The 15914-nt window shown below is 30.7% G+C and overlaps 4 protein-coding genes across 6 annotated transcripts; 1 reads left to right on the top strand and 3 right to left on the bottom strand.

Moving 5' to 3' along the window:
• Positions 1 to 1752: 1752 nt before the first annotated feature.
• On the bottom strand, positions 1753 to 5748 carry LOC119671771 (CTD nuclear envelope phosphatase 1 homolog). 3 transcript variants are annotated; one of them, XM_038082542.1, is made up of 6 exons: positions 5672 to 5748; positions 4789 to 5155; positions 3460 to 3717; positions 3206 to 3388; positions 2934 to 3128; positions 1753 to 2035 (listed from the first exon to the last, which is right to left on the bottom strand). In XM_038082542.1, the coding sequence occupies exons 2-5, from the start codon at positions 4885 to 4887 to the stop codon at positions 2937 to 2939; spliced, it is 732 nt and encodes a 243-aa protein (XP_037938470.1). In that variant the 5' UTR covers positions 4888 to 5155; positions 5672 to 5748; the 3' UTR covers positions 1753 to 2035; positions 2934 to 2936. The 3 variants fall into 3 exon arrangements, with proteins under 3 accessions (XP_037938470.1, XP_037938469.1, XP_037938471.1); XM_038082541.1 differs by lacking the exon at positions 5672 to 5748 and adding an exon at positions 5544 to 5618; XM_038082543.1 differs by lacking the exon at positions 5672 to 5748 and having other exon boundaries at positions 3460 to 3708; positions 4789 to 5368.
• A 1882-nt stretch (positions 5749 to 7630) lies between these two features.
• On the bottom strand, positions 7631 to 9721 carry LOC119671769 (GPI transamidase component PIG-T). The gene is made up of 2 exons (XM_038082538.1): positions 9412 to 9721; positions 7631 to 9354 (listed from the first exon to the last, which is right to left on the bottom strand). Exons 1-2 carry the CDS (start codon positions 9608 to 9610, stop codon positions 7730 to 7732), a joined length of 1824 nt encoding a protein of 607 aa, XP_037938466.1. The 5' UTR covers positions 9611 to 9721; the 3' UTR covers positions 7631 to 7729.
• On the top strand, positions 9682 to 13346 carry LOC119671770. Its single transcript, XM_038082540.1, has 4 exons — positions 9682 to 9773; positions 9982 to 10983; positions 11045 to 11513; positions 12613 to 13346. The coding sequence occupies exons 2-4, from the start codon at positions 10321 to 10323 to the stop codon at positions 12702 to 12704; spliced, it is 1224 nt and encodes a 407-aa protein (XP_037938468.1). The 5' UTR covers positions 9682 to 9773; positions 9982 to 10320; the 3' UTR covers positions 12705 to 13346.
• A 1591-nt stretch (positions 13347 to 14937) lies between these two features.
• On the bottom strand, positions 14938 to 15574 carry LOC119675608. The gene has a single exon (XM_038086815.1). The coding sequence runs from the start codon at positions 15532 to 15534 to the stop codon at positions 14965 to 14967; it is 570 nt and encodes a 189-aa protein (XP_037942743.1). The 5' UTR covers positions 15535 to 15574; the 3' UTR covers positions 14938 to 14964.
• Between the last annotated feature and the right edge of the window lie 340 nt (positions 15575 to 15914).

Below are 15914 nucleotides of genomic sequence, written 5' to 3'. Positions count from 1 at the left end.
TTTTATCTAAAGCCTCAATCATGAATAGGAAATTCATTAATTTAACCTATTTGTCTTATGCAATATTTTTGGTAACAAATTATTTTGATTTAAAAAAAAACCGTTTTGAAAATACTATATAAAAAAATATTGCTTAAAACGATAAAAGTACAATTATCAAAATACATTAAATAAACTTTGTTTATTTTCTTTAAAAATAATTTACCAAAAACATTTAATAGGTTTGGTGAAAATGAAGATTTGATTGTGACGAAAAAGTTGAAGTGCCCTTTTAAATAAAATTACTTGTTTGAGATGAGACACTGTGGTGAAATTCTTTTCGTGTTGAGAATGTATTTTATTTTTCAGTAAAAAAAAAAGTTTTGGATTTATTTAAGCATTTGTAATGAATCAGAAAAATTAGTGAAATTAAACGAAACAAGTAATCTGCATATAGAGATATTGAAAATGCATTACGGATTTATAAAATCTATTGATCTGCTTTATTTAGTAAGTAGAAGTGATCAAAAATTAAGTACGCAAAAAGTTTACATAACAAAATGTTATTTCTTTATAAAATTTTATAAATTAACAAAAAATTTGTATATGTAATGTTGTTGCTTGTAAATGATGTATATATAGTTCGAAAATATCTCGAACTTTTTTTTAAACACCGCAGATTAAAATGATGCATAATTCACTCATAGCTTTCTGTCAACTAGAAATCTAATACACTGAGAGCCGTTTTCACAATCGTAATTTAAGTCTCAATATTGACTTAAGTCACTAACTTTGTTGACTTAATTTATACTTAATTTAATTTTGAGACTTGATTTACGACTGTGAAATCTGCCATTAGTGAATAATTGATAGTTTGAATTAAAACGAATAACTTCTTTAAAGTTTCAAGCACACCTCTTCCATCCGTTAAATTATTTTTAGGTGCAATTTATTAAAATATACTTAACGGTTATCGTCTGATTAACTAACAATGGCAGAATCTGTTAGAAATATACTTTCTCAACTGCATTTCGAAAAAAAAAACAAAAGAAATTAACTGTTAGGAAGCTTAAATCAAGGAAGTCTTACAATGTAACATTTTTTCTATTTTTTTGAGAAATGTAAACATTGTTATATAATATACATATTCAATATAAAGAGCTACATATATATATACACATATGTTTCTATTTTCAGATCAATTGAAGGAAGCATGCTAAAAAAAAGCACATTTTCATTGCTCCAATTCTTGTACTTATTGTTATAACTTACAAACTAATGCATTTTTAATATGCATATTATTACATTTTATAGTTTAAATTAATTACTATTAATTACAAACAGGATATTCATTATATTATAGGTGTTTATTTGCATTAGTCATTTAATGAAAAATGCAACAAAATATAACAAAGTCATTTAGATTGTTTATATTAAATACTTCTTCTAATCGATATAATTTTAGATTTTAGATTTTTAAACTAAATGTGCATTTCTTAAAAAAATTTAAATATTTATATAACTAAATATAAGTTAAGAAAATTTATTAAACAAATTATACACTATACGTTTAATATTAAAAATTATCGTACAATTATTTGTACAATTTGTGATAACATGTGATAACACATAAACAATTTAAATCATATATATAATTAGATATAATATTATGATTTGTTTGTTTTGTTCTTCATTATTTTTACAGGATAATTTATTTACTTTTTTAATTTAATTTAATTTTTTTCTTTTTGCTTTTGTTTTTGTGTTTTTAATCAACGAAAGTATAAAAAAATAACCACTACCAATTTATGTATATAAAATTTAATTTTTTAAATTTATATGTATATAATAGTTATAGATTTTGTTTTATAAAACATAATAATAACGATGTTTTAAAAAATAGAACACTTCTTTTCAGTGCTTGAGTCAAAATTTAAGGTTTCATGTCAAAAATGGTAATAAATAAATTTAGAACTTTAATTTAATTTAGAAATTTAATAATCAAAAAAACAAAATTCGTTCAAGTGTCACAGCACCAAATGTTCAATTTGCAAATCTGCAATAAAACAAGAATAAATATATATTATTTGCGTGTCGAATTTATGCTATACGAAAATATAAGAATTTAAAAAATATAATAATTTTATTATTAATCCTGCTGTCTGTCAGTTCAATTATATATTAGAATAAACAAAAGCGGAAAAGCTAGTTAACAGAACCAAAAAAGATAAGGAGAGCAAAAAGTGCCATCTGACGACACTATTATTATAACTGTCACTATTAGAAGGAAAAATAGTGCATAACTTTCTATTGTGCTATTCCTGGAGAGAGTTTTCCCGTAAACTAACTAGAATAAATTAGAGATATTGATACACTGAGCCATATCTATTGGTTGAAGATACTACAATTATTGTTATTGTAAACCGCTGGGACCTGTAAGCTGATAACATGAAAGGATACACAAGACGACCATATGAGTAGAAAAGTGGGTGGATAGTGGTTAGAGGAGTTGAAAAGGAAGGAATCCTATAGACTCGTTTCTTGCATTTCACAAATTTCCTGTATTTTTAAGTAACTACTGATCTTTGAGGATTAATATTAACATGTTCTATTAAGTAATTAGTGATTAATCTGATTTCTTATCCATTTGAATTGAGAAAACTACAGAATTTGTTGTCGTTTTGTGTCATCGAAGGAGGTGTCATTTATATTCGATGCATTTCGAAATAAGTCTACTTGATCAATTTTTGTTTTTATGTTTAAAGTAAATTCACAAAAAATTTCTGAGACTGAGAGAGACCCTTAATCAATCTTTTGTGTATAACAGTGACACGTTACCACGTTACATCTAAATAAATTTAAATAAATTTTTCTTTTTTCTAATATCTCAATTGCAAGTTGTAATTGATCCACGTCGTCTTCTTTACTAATAAAACCAACAGGTTAAAACTCACCTGCTACCACAAACGGTGTAAATGTAGATTTCGTGATAACACTGAGCGCACATCATTTGTAAATCTAAGCGCATCTAGCATAGGAAGCAGTGATAATAACGCAACATCCATTGGATCAGAAAACCAACTTTTTATTGGTATCGCATTGTTAGGAAAGCAACGATAAGCACCAGGAGAATTATCAATTATGAAAATCTATATTTATGAAGAAAAAATATATATTAGTAATGGCTGGACAAAAGTTATATATATATATATATGGTATCATGTACTCTATTTAAGTCGCTACATATTGCTGATAAATCTTTGGTGTATGAACCAAAATCTGGCGTACAATGCTGTCTATAGTAACGTTTTCGTAAAATATTACGACCATTATCTAGTTTTTCGGCTACGGCAGCGCCATATATTTCCATGCTAGCGGTAAATACCACCAAATCATACCATTGCGATACCTAAAAGAATTGAGATTAATATATTAGTATAATAAGTAATGATTCAACGATTTAATAATCTGTATACTTACAACATCCAAAAAAAAGTCGACATGTGGTCTTTTGTGCACAAAGAAACGTACTGGATATCGATCGATCGTCACTTTAACTGTAAAATCATGCGGCGTACCTGGCTTAACAGTCATCCTGGGCATGGCATTATGATGTGAGTGTATTAACGTCTCATCCAAATCAAGCACAAGTATTTTGCGTTGGACTAAACTAAGTCGGTGCCGCGATACTGGAGACAGTGGAAACAGCTCATACTTCACTGGTTGGTACTGTATATACTGAGGTAGTTCATATCAGTGTTCGATAAAATAATACCAAAAAATATAACACTCTTGCTTTAAATGGAAGCACTTAAGGATGTTAACGAATGTCATGTCATAGTAGCAACGCCAATGCCATGCCATAAACATTAAACATCAGGGGAAATATTGAGTAAATAATTTGCATGGTCATTGTTCTTCATAGAAACATGGCTATCAGTAAAGACTATTTAGTTAAGTACAAAGCAAAAACAAAAAAAAAATAGAAGCGAAACAATGTTTATTCAAAGCTTCTCGCTTATCACTCATTTAAGCTATTATTCGTAAAATTTATTTGTTTTATCAGTAATTATATACTAGTATATCTATAAAATTGATAAAGTGTAGAAAGTAATAAGAAATGCTGCTCGCAGCTTTGTTACGCTGCTATAATGAAACGAAATGCAGAATTTTCTGTTTAATTATTTATATTAGAAAGTAAAATTGAAATGATCGCTTCTTTAGAGTTAAACCGAATCAAGCAAATAATTTCACTCCAGAGCAGTTGCTTGGTATTAAATAATTATTTGCTCATAAATATTTAGTTAGTTGAAGTGGAAGGAGGAACGAGTCCTCTTCAATTAGCTAAAAAAAGCCGTTTTGACTCTACAAAATCTCGTTATAGTGGGTAGCAGAGAGAAGGTCAAGCTAGAGCTAGCCAGAGGCATTTATAAAGACAAGAATCTGGCCAATGCTAATACTAGAGATATCGGTATAAATATCGTTATAAATATTTTTAATTAATATCGATTAGTATGTTTTAAGGGAAAATGGGAGTCCTTAGTTAACAAACTTGTTGCATTTTTTTAAAGTAATTTGCTTATACTTAGTATAGACATTAATTAATTAAAGGCCTTTAATTTAGACAAAAACATTTATAAGCGTTGCCAATCTTAGAGTGTTATTATTTTTCAGTTTAATAAAAGTTTAATTATGACTGTAAATTAATTATTTCTGTGCTCAAATATAGACGGTTTTTCGCCCTCAGAGCTCAGAGCGCAGAGCGTCATTAAGCAAAAGTGTATAAACAAAAGAAAAATATATACTTACAGCACGCACTTGACGATTGAACATGTAACAGATACACGTCCATATCTTTGATAACAGAACTAATAGTGCCCGAAATTTCATTTGTATTAACGAAAACATTGGTAAGAAGATGCCTTACCAATGTGCCAACATATATGTAGTCCAATGTCTGTTTTGTTTTTGTTTTTGATTTTGTTAATAATATTTGTTTTCACTGATCCTGGCTAGTGTTTTATAAAATGCAGGTACCGAAAGGTGTCAGCAGTACAGGACCAGAAATCAATAATTTAATCACTGTTACAATTTTATATATATTGTAGCGTTCAAAAGAATTCAAAGCTCTTTCTACACTTCTACACTCAAGTTATTTCTACGTTTCTTTTATATTCTATAAACATTGAAACAACATAAAAATTTAGTTTTCTAATAACAACAGCAAGCACTTCACTAAAAATTTGCACATACAACCGAAAAACTTTTTTATTTTTTTATGATGCGTTTACACGAAAGAGACAAATATATAAATAGCTTATTAAATAGTAACCGCCGGTGAATTGTTAAAAAGTGTGTATAGTACAACTAAAGAATAAATTAAGAAAATTATGATAATGTTCTGTCAAACATCATAAATAACAAAAATTGTCAAAATTACATAAATAATTTAGTTAGATACTTTTCTGCACAAAGTAAATTCTTTACGAAAAAGTATACACGAGCGCAAATTGAATTAAAATTATTATTTATTAACAGTTATTCTTTCTAAATATTTTAACCACCATTTATTAATTTTTTATAAATGCTGATAAAAAATCTTTCTTTCATTTGCCATCTTCTTTCAACTTTTTTAATATAAGTTTTAATAAAAGTTTCTTAAGATTTGCTTTCTTATAAGATTAACACGCACTCTAATATTTTAATTTTTTGCAAAAAATAATCCACAATATTTTCTGTGCCGATTCTATGCTAACACTTCACGAATAGTATACATTGCTTCTGTATTTGCATGCGCGCTTTTCCCGAGCAGTGACTTTCAGTCCGCAGTGTTGCAATTGGATTACCCAAATTTCCTAAACTTTTTTGATTTTATCATTAAATTATTAATAATAACATTCTAAATATTAATATTCAAAATAATCATAAATATTATTTATTTAATAAATATTTTTTATATTTGATATGATCACCATATTAAATATTATTATATCAGCAGACTTACCAACACCATGTTGTCGAATCTCAGAATGGTCTCAGGTTCTTCGGTGAGTTATGCAGATTATTGCTTAGTCTGATGAAGTGATAAACAATAATCCAGTCAAGACGTAGAGAGGGGTTATGAAGAAACCTCGCAGTTAATAGAGAGTAAAAGTGCTCAAGTGCACTGACTCAACTAGCCTCAACATAATAATAATAACATTAATATATAATAAGCAAATATAATATTAGGTCTATTCCACGATCCACGTAGTAAAACACAAGTAAAGTACAAACTGAGAGCGTAACACAAATAAAGTGCTAAATTATGCTCTTTACACAGCTGTTTCATGGAACAGCTTTGCGTAAAGTCTAGTGAGAACACCAGTGCCGCGCAAATAAACAATACAAAAATTTAAATTCAAACCAAAACAGCTGATCTACACATCAACACAAATTTTACTTGAAATAAAATGTACGAGTAAAGTCTGTCTAGCATTTTCAAATTTCGACAGGGATGTTACGCTCTCTCAGATGCTCTCATTTACTCGAAAATTAGCTGGTGAAACGCAGTTGTGTGTACTCAGTGTTACTTAAAGTTACTACGAGTAGCTCGTGGTACAGACCTACTTTAAGTTTATCGAGATAATTTTCAGAAAGAAGTTCAAGTCAAAAGTAATGAAACTTTAATAGTATATTATTATTATTTAACGGATTAAATTTGTGTGTAGTTTAATTATGGTTATAAAATTGATCATCCATTAAGATAAATTTTTAATTTTAGCATATAAAGATTTGATACGTTTTGCCAAGTTATTTTGAATATTGTAGTAAAATTTCCTTTTTTCCAGGAAAAAATTTTTTAACTAGATTTGAACAACAAGCATAAAATTACCTCTAAATATAGTAACAGGTCGTTATATCAACTATTGAAATGCTTTCCAACATTGCTTTACTTAATTCTAATAAGTAGAGTAGATAATTGTTAAGCTATCATCATATAAAAAGCTTAATCATGTATTTATATATAATAAAGCAAGTTACAATTAACCAAGATCGAAACTGATACCGCACATAGTTGTTATCGAAGCGATAAAACTTCAGTTAGAACTTATAGGGCAGTGGTTGGTCACGCCTAAAAATTGGGTATACCTTTTAACAAAAAGTGCAGAAATTGCTATACAGAACAGGGAAAAGAAACACCTGAAGACTTCATTTGTAATTGCTCAGGCCTGTTAAGATGGAGAGATTCCATTATGAAAGTCTACGAATTAATTATTCTGACGGATAAGAAGTTGTATATATCTTACAAAAATAACTTTCTTGTGCTGATGTGTGGTAATAATACCGTGTCGATGTACTATTTGGACATAAAAGAAGGCTCTACTGTCACTAAATAACGCAATTAGTTCTTTTACTATATAAATGCTCTACTTTCAATCAAAACACGGCCCTCTGTAATCGTTAAATTCTGTACATTGTTCCTACTCAGAAATAAAATTTAATTAAACAAACAAACCATTAAAATAACGGCTCCTAAGAGGAGAGATATACCGTGCTCATATAATTTGTATTGAAAAATAAAATCTTAACCGAAGTTTAACCTGCTTGATAAGTTCAAAACATGAACCTTATTATTATTATTATTATAAAATTGAAAACACATTTATAATGTTAATGTCAATTTAATTTTTTAATAAAAAATTATAAGGTAAAAAAAGTAACATATAATACTTATCAGTTACATAGACTAGTAAGGACAGCTTTTCTGCTATTCATTCTTTTCGTGGAGTGCATCAACGTCAGCAGTTGGCGGAGTATCTATTATTGGATCTTCTTCTTGTTCCTCGTGTGTCTCATCAATTTGATTTTTACGCCTAAAGACTTTATTAATTAATCGTTGTGCTAATGTTCCTGATGACGCATCCTTTCTTTCTACTACAATGCGCTTAGTGGCGACACTATGTATTGGTCCAAAAGCCAATGCAACAACAGTGCAAGCTAAACAAATCACATTATAAGGCATGCTAAAATCAGGTGTAGGTAGTGATAATATTATGGTTTCTGTTCGCACTTCTAGATAATAAGATAAACGTGACGCATTAAATGAGTCTGCAAAGAGATATCCTTCCAGCGGTATAGCAGTATAGTTACGTCCAACTGGTAATTGTGTAGTAATGACTGCGGAACCCAAATAGTGACCATGATTTGCATCTGGTGGATATTCTAACCATTTCAGAAATATGTAATCAAATTCAAAAGATACTTTCACTGTACTCTGTGCTGGAATTTCGAATGCAATTTCTAAATGATAGGGACGAGTTCGTTGGACACCTGGTATAAAATGTACAATCTTGGGTTGTATTTCGACGAAGTTCTGTTTATCGGAACTGGATATTACTTTTAGTGTGTGCATATAGGATGGCACATACCAAGGTATGTTTTCTTGTAGCACTATAGAGATTGGTCCATAGTGATCATTTGATATTTCTGTTACAATTTTACCATTTTCTTGGCCTCTTCCTAATATGTAACGATGTGCATACAGTGGTGGCAGGTGCGGCATGGCAATACCACTCTGATTGGTGTTTCTCACCCATGCAATATTAAATAAATTATTATCTGCAATTCGTTTAATATCATATACGCCATAATTTGTACGCGCTCCACCACGTAAAGACCACACACTAAAGTCCGGTTGTGGTGCTAAACTATAACGATCGTCTAAGTTTACATAAATTTTACTTGTCTTCGCGAGTGCGCAATGTCCATTAAGGCCTTGGCCGAATAGTCTTCTAATGGAGAAATCGTTGTTGCCCAAAATTTTTGCGTCGTAAACAAAATCGAATGTCTCTGTAAACTCCAAGATGCAATTTTCTGCGAATTTTTCGCAAATAGTACGAACTTTAATACCCAAAGAATGGTAGTTAGTGTTATGTACATATCCAGAATTCAAAAGCGATGCAAATCCATGCTTGCTGTTGCAGGGCAATAACTTTTTCCATGGTGTCAAATTCTCAGTACAAACAATCTCACGTGGTAAGCTGGCATATCGCACATATTTTGGTATATCCCTTGAAATACCAGCTGCAAACTGCGGACGGAAACTGTATTTGGGCTCAACAGTATTTGTTTTATCAATGAAATTTAGAGATGCACATAAGATGCCTGAAAATGTACTAGCCAAACGCGTCCACTGTTCATCTACACCTGCAGCTGTTAAATTTGGAGCGCTGAACCAGGCCCAAGCCTCGGCACCAGGAGCTGCATCGACAATGGGATAGCCCCATGATTCGTAGCGCCAAACACCCTGAGTTAACCTTATATGTAACTCTTTCACATCAAACCGTATTAAGGTTTCTGCTATTGAACGCGGTATCAAATTTGTGTTGTGCACTAAATATGAAATTTATATATAAGTGTTGTACATATGTTTTTATGCCATATACTTACAGTTGTTTTTATCTCCATAGTGCCAACGTGTTGTAAATTGAAAATAACTATTAATATAACCAGTGGCTAAAGGACGTACATATAATTCCTCATGAAATTCTTCGTTGGTATTTTTTGTATCTTCACTGTGGTGCTCTTGGCCAATAATTACGTTCAGAAGCGCGAATAATACCAACCATGGCAATATCCGTAGACGCATATTTTTTTTTACTAATTTATTACAAATATGTACTAAAATTCATAAATATCTGTTACTGCCTCTTATCAATTTTTATTGTTAATCAAATGCTGCTCGACATCTGACAATTGTGAAAAATAAATCTCAAATGTAATTTCAAGCCGGTACACAGAAAAAAATTAAGGTAAATCGTGAAAATTTGTATTATTCAACAAAAATTTTTGTTCTATTTATTCATTATTGCAATTGATAGTAAAATGAAATTCAGTTGAAATATAATTGTGTAAACTCTTTTATGAACAATAAATAATAATTTTTAGTATAATATACACTAAATATAATAATATGACTAAAAATTATAATAATATTATACCAACTGGTATAATTTACAGTTTGACAGCTACTGATGTTTGACGCTAAAATTCGATTTTCTCATAAATGTCAAAAAGAAATGACGGAAAGCGATAACTAAAATAAATTAAAAAAAAACAAAAAGTGGAAAGATAAAAGATATGTTTAAACATTCTTGCATATATTTTTAATCAGTAAAAGCAGTCGTTTAGTGTTATAAATTGTGTAGTTGTATAAAAAATGATATTTGAAGTTAAACATATTCAAACTACGAAGAATTTTTAGTTTTGCTCTCGAGACAAAGACAAAAACAAAAAGTGCCAAATGAAAAAATACAGAAGTTCTGCATAGAAGCACAAATTTTATGAAGCCTTCCCAAAATGGATGTAAACGTTGACGTGAACTTTCCACCTGTCGGCCATCCACACCACAATCGAACTCAAATTTTGCAAAAATACACAAATGCATTGAATTTATTGCGCACTCTTGCCGAACAGTCGTATCGGGTGCGGCCATTCTACTTTGATAATTATTTAATATTTCAATACTTCACACAACGCAGCGAAATCAACGAATTGAATGTAAAAGATATAAATAATTCACATCGGATCTCCTTCTTGAAAACTGAGTTGCTCAAACATTTGCTCGATAGGCGTCGGCAGATACTGTACTGGTTGTTCTACATTTTGTTAGCGTTCTCTATTCTCTTTATATATCGTCATGAAGCAACGTCAACATTGAAAGAGACACGGATGGATTCATTCGTCTACCCCGGGATGCGTATGTGGCGACGCTTGACATTGCCGCTAATACAGCGTTTTCCACGCCTAACTGAATTTTACGACGAATCCTGCCTAATGTCTAACCCATTCTTCCAAGTAGACGATGTCAGTTGTAGACAGTGCGCGGATGTGCAAGGTGTTATTGATCTAACTGAGGCAAAATATAATAAACCAAAATCTACGCATGATAATATTGATCAGAGTAGTAATAATGTTAAAGAAGAAATCACACCCTTAGAGTTAGTGCCTTTTCTATTCAAAGTAAGACATTCTATTTAATGTAATATTCTATTTAATTATAAATTTTATGAAACCATTACAGATCAATCAAACACCAATTGAAGTGCAGGACTTATACAATATTTACGCAAGCAACTATGAAATATTCCAACGTGATGCTTATCGCGTTCAGTCCACCAATCGCGAAGTAACGAATCTTGAAGAACTATTTAGTCAATTTAATAGCTCACTACATACAGAATCAGAAATACGTCCAAGTAGTCAAGAGCCATTGCAGGCACATCACTTATGGCGCTGCAATCGTATGATGCCTGCACGTTTGTTGCGCCCATTATTTGCATCGACTCGTCTTCCAAATACTGGCATCGCACTAGAGCGGTACATGTCAATTGACACGGCCAAAGCGTCGGCATATACTTTACCTGAAACGGAATGTGCCAATGTTTATGTGCAACAGGCGCAAGGGTCCCGTTTCATCATCTTACGTCCAACAAGTGAATGCAGACACAAGTGCCGCACGCTATCAATGCGACTGCCGCAGTCATTTGTGTGTAAGTGAAAGTTTTAAATTTCATTATATTTTATTTGATATAATTTTTTTTAATTAAGTTTGTTATTTACATTCAAATTTTTTGGAAATATTAATTTTAATTGAAAAATCGTTACTTTTTGTTGTTGTACCAAGGATAGGATAGTATAGGTTGATCCATGCTAACAAAATGAGGAATTTAAAACTATACTTTCCATACTAAAAATATAGAAATGTACATGCTTTAAAAGCAGGAAGTGGATGTAACTATGTCTAAGAGCCATTTATTGTGATAACCTAATATTGCTCTTGAAATGAGAACTTTAATTGAAAGTACCATAGACAAATATTTAATATATATATTTATCTATAATAATTTACAAGGCAGCTTTCGTTCTTAGCTGCGACTGGTTGTTCTGCACCAGTCAGCTTAGTCTTGATATAACTGCCACCAATTTGTTGTACTGAGTGCGTTTACGCGGTTCGTTACTTAAACCATCCCCCCAAAGTTTGCGGACGTCTTCTATCGCATTTTCCACGAACGAGTAATGAATCAAACACCTAATGAGCTTCGTTATAACTACATTTATATACTAGTATCTTAAGTGTTTTAACATTACGATATTCGAGCAGATTGCATTTACTTGTATTCGAATATTTGGATGTATTGTATAGAAGCGGTTTCTCCGCCTTACCCAGGGTAGTTTCAGCTTAAACCTCACTCATCCTTAATTCACTTTTATTCTCAAATAATCCCCATGTCTTTCCCTATGGCTTTCCCACTTCCTTTATCCAACCTTATGCTAATCCACCTTATGGGTTATCACAATTAAATCTGTTCTAACAGTGAAATGATTATGTTTTATTTTATTATCATTTACTTACGATCAGATAATACTACAAAACATATTAATTTGAAATGAAAAACAACAAATGACTTTAATAGTCGAGTGTTGAAAATATATTTAATATCTCTATAAAGTTTTTTCAATTTTCATCACAAAACAATGTACTATATCACGGAATTTCTATAAAAATTGAATTATATATAAATCAAATCATTTTTTATATAAATAGAGTAATGCATATTTAAATAATATTAATATATTTTATTTTTACAGTAAGCTACAACTGGTGGTATTGGAAACCCATATCTGCCCCTGATCCAGCATCTAATACACCGTCAATAAGTTTAATTGGATCTTACTGCTAAGGATCGCTCACCAAAAGCCAATGTTATGATCTCATATTCTGAGCATAAATAACATTTGTGCATCTAAGTTGATGGCAAAATACGAAAGACTTTTGCCAATGCGACTACGTAAATGATTTAAATGATCTACTAACATAGAATATCCTACCCTCTTTTATTCCTTTTATACCACTATAATCAAAAATGGTGTCTTAAGTGTGGTATAATATAAAATAATTCAGACTGTTGTACTTTTGCCATTTGCCATTTGATATTTTAGACGTTTAATTTTGTTTTGGACGTTGTCGTTTATTAACTACTGACTTATTTTATATTAAACTGCCTTTAATTAAACAAACTGTGTAATAATATATTTTGACTTAATAGCACGAAACAAATATTTTTGAATTTATTGCAATGTTAAATAATTTATTTTATCCAAGTTAATGTAACGTAAACATTTATGTACTAAACACTGCTGTATTTTATATATCGTAATCAGTATCAGTATCAGTAACTTTGTTATCAACAAAACCGTTTCAAGCAAAAAAGTGCTGTTCGTATTAATCGAATAATGGGTCTGTGCCACGAGCTACTCGTAGTAACTTTGAGTAACACTGTGTATACACAAGTGCGTTCCACCAGCTAATTTTCGAGTAAATGAGAGCATCTCAGAGAGCGTAACATCCCAGTCGAAATTTGAAAATGCTACACAAACTTTACTCGTACATTTTATTTCAAGTAAAATTTGTGTTGATGGTGCGCGGCACAGTCTTCACACAAAGCTGTTCCATGGAAATCTGTGTAAAGAGCGTAATTTGGCAGTTTATTTGTGTTACGCTCTCAGTTTGTACTTGTGTTTTACTTGAGTTTTACTACGAGTAGCTCGTGGAACAGACCTAATCTGTTTCATATTTGAATATTGTTCAGATGCGAAAATCCGGATATGCATCATCTTATGAAAAGATTCGGATGTCCGTTTCACTTCAAATAGTATTTGAATATTTAAAATATTGGTGTGCTATACAACTTTCCGGTTCAATTTTGAGTTGAATAACTTAAAATTCTCATATTGTTTGCAGGTGATTTAATTCGGACTATTTGGAAAGTTCGAAATATTCGAAAATGAACAGCACTAATAATAACAAAATCACATGTTGAATTTTTTGTTATTTTAAAAATTTGTAATTTTATTTTTTTTTTTTTTGTAATAAAACTGAATGCATTTATTTTTTTATTGTTGAATATACTCGTCTACACGTCAATGTGTTTTTGTTTTATGCGTAGCTCCTATGAAAAGAGTGAAATGCTTTGAAAGCTAGCTTTAAATTATATAAATCGAACGAAAATTATGTAAATTGTAAAAATTTTGGTAACGAAATGAGGAAGGTAGTTAAGAAATAGTCTGCGCTTGTAATTGTGTTTCATACAGGTTATATTAAGTTTAATTTATATATATATATATGTATACAAAATGTATATTATCATTCTGTAATGAAATTTTTATTTAAACTCACATTATATTGTCAAATTAGTATTAAATATATTTTAAATGTAAAATAAAGAGCAGAAATGTATCTATGTGTCTATGTTTTTAGTGATAAGAATATGAATATCAGAATATAGAATTGAAGCCATTCGAACAGATGCTTAATTAAGCATCATGAAACTACAACAAATATATCATGAAACAAAGAGTATTCTATAATAAATAGTGCAGACACCAAGAAAATGCGTTGAAAATGGGGTGGTCTGGACGCAGATCGAAAATCACAAGAGTGTGGCTTGAAATGCCAATACAAAAGAGACTCTCCCAGAAGTAATGCGAAAGCGGTTCCAGAATTAATTACTTACTATTTGTATAGAGCAGCAAAGAACTGCTCAATAATGGAATTAGTTAGCTTTGGTGCCACTTCAACTAAGACATAGATTTTTTAGAAATCCAATAATGAATAATTTGAATATAAAAATTTCTATTGAAATCCTTCGCAGTATAATAGTATTACAAATATAGAGAGGGATGAATTTACGTTCTACTGCCTTTTGAAGCCCCATAAATATTTATTAAACCCTGATATATATTTAGAAGCATGGAGCTGTTGTAATTCCATATGTAAATTTAATGATTCTAAACATATACTAACACTTAATATTTTTTTCGCGACTCAATCATTATCTGTTAAGTGTAGTTTTCTAAACATTGACTTAGATAGTCTTCCACATTTACATGGACTCAATAAAAAGACAAACAAAATATATTATTAAGTATTTATTTTTATAATTATTTCTGTATTTCATCAAAATATGCGCCAGTCATTAAATCTTTCTCTTCAATACCAAATACTTTCATCAGTTCATCAGCCACGGCCTGTCCTTCTGAAATGGTTTGTTCCGGCTTCAAACATACTTCGAATTCCATAAAATTGCCCAAATTTTTCACTTTATCCATGTGGATACGTGTGTGATTATGCATAAAGAGATAGCGTGTTTTTTCTAAAATCCCTTTCGCTCCATTGCTATTCGTTAATATTTTCTCCAGTACCTCTGGTTCATTTGTTTCTATTTTATTGTACTTGGACAACTTTGGTCCTGCTACATCTGGTCGATCGTAATAGACCAACTGCGAACAAGCTGGTGGCTGTAAGTAACGAAGCTTCAAGCGCCCACTTTGTGAATTAAAGAAGACGTCTTTCTGTACTATCAATTCGCCTTCAGTGCCGGTAAGTTTGCGTGCAATATCGACGCGACGTTTAAATTCTTCATCGTCTCCTACGCGTGCTTTGATTTCTATGTTCCTTTCATCACTGGGTACTGTTCCAGGACCATTGTTTGGAATAATTTCTGTACTCATTTTTTTGGAGTAAAACGATTGGAAAAGTATATTTAACGTTTGCCGCAAGAAAATTTTATAGTTATTCTGGCGGGAAAGAACAAACATGATGCCAAAAAAAAAACAGGGTGCATCATACTTTAAAAAGCTTTCCTATGTTTTGAAAATACGCAACAAAATTAACATAATATTATATTTAAACTATGCTAAACTCGAGAAATGTCTTTACCTAATGTCATGATTCTTTTTTCAAAGTTTTTCAACTTTATTAATTTTTCCTTGAATGGATTGAAACCATGAAGTTAAGGCATCTGCAATATCTTGCCCATTATCGTAGTATGGTGACAACCAGTACTCCATTGATCTACTCTATAACCGATTCTATTCACCATAGCACAGAA

Source organism: Teleopsis dalmanni, chromosome 1 (genome assembly GCF_002237135.1).
Source record: "Teleopsis dalmanni isolate 2A chromosome 1, ASM223713v2, whole genome shotgun sequence".
NCBI classification, from domain to species: domain Eukaryota; kingdom Metazoa; phylum Arthropoda; class Insecta; order Diptera; family Diopsidae; genus Teleopsis; species Teleopsis dalmanni.
The sequence above is the reverse complement of the archived record's forward strand: the minus strand, read 5'-3'. Positions and strand labels throughout refer to the sequence as shown.

Coding starts and splice junctions, on each gene's coding strand:
- LOC119671771 (XM_038082542.1), bottom strand. CDS start 4,887: ATGTTTTCGTTAATACAAATGAAATTTCGGGCACTATTAGTTCTGTTA. Junction 3,718..4,788: donor TCAATCGTCAAGTGCGTGCT/GTAAGTATATAT, acceptor GAACTACCTCAG/TATATACAGTACCAACCAGT. Junction 3,389..3,459: donor TCGACTTTTTTTTGGATGTT/GTAAGTATACAG, acceptor CAATTCTTTTAG/GTATCGCAATGGTATGATTT.
- LOC119671769 (XM_038082538.1), bottom strand. CDS start 9,610: ATGCGTCTACGGATATTGCCATGGTTGGTATTATTCGCGCTTCTGAAC. Junction 9,355..9,411: donor CTATGGAGATAAAAACAACT/GTAAGTATATGG, acceptor TTTCATATTTAG/TGCACAACACAAATTTGATA.
- LOC119671770 (XM_038082540.1), top strand. CDS start 10,321: ATGGATGTAAACGTTGACGTGAACTTTCCACCTGTCGGCCATCCACAC. Junction 10,984..11,044: donor TAGTGCCTTTTCTATTCAAA/GTAAGACATTCT, acceptor AAACCATTACAG/ATCAATCAAACACCAATTGA. Junction 11,514..12,612: donor ACTGCCGCAGTCATTTGTGT/GTAAGTGAAAGT, acceptor TTATTTTTACAG/TAAGCTACAACTGGTGGTAT.
- LOC119675608 (XM_038086815.1), bottom strand. CDS start 15,534: ATGAGTACAGAAATTATTCCAAACAATGGTCCTGGAACAGTACCCAGT.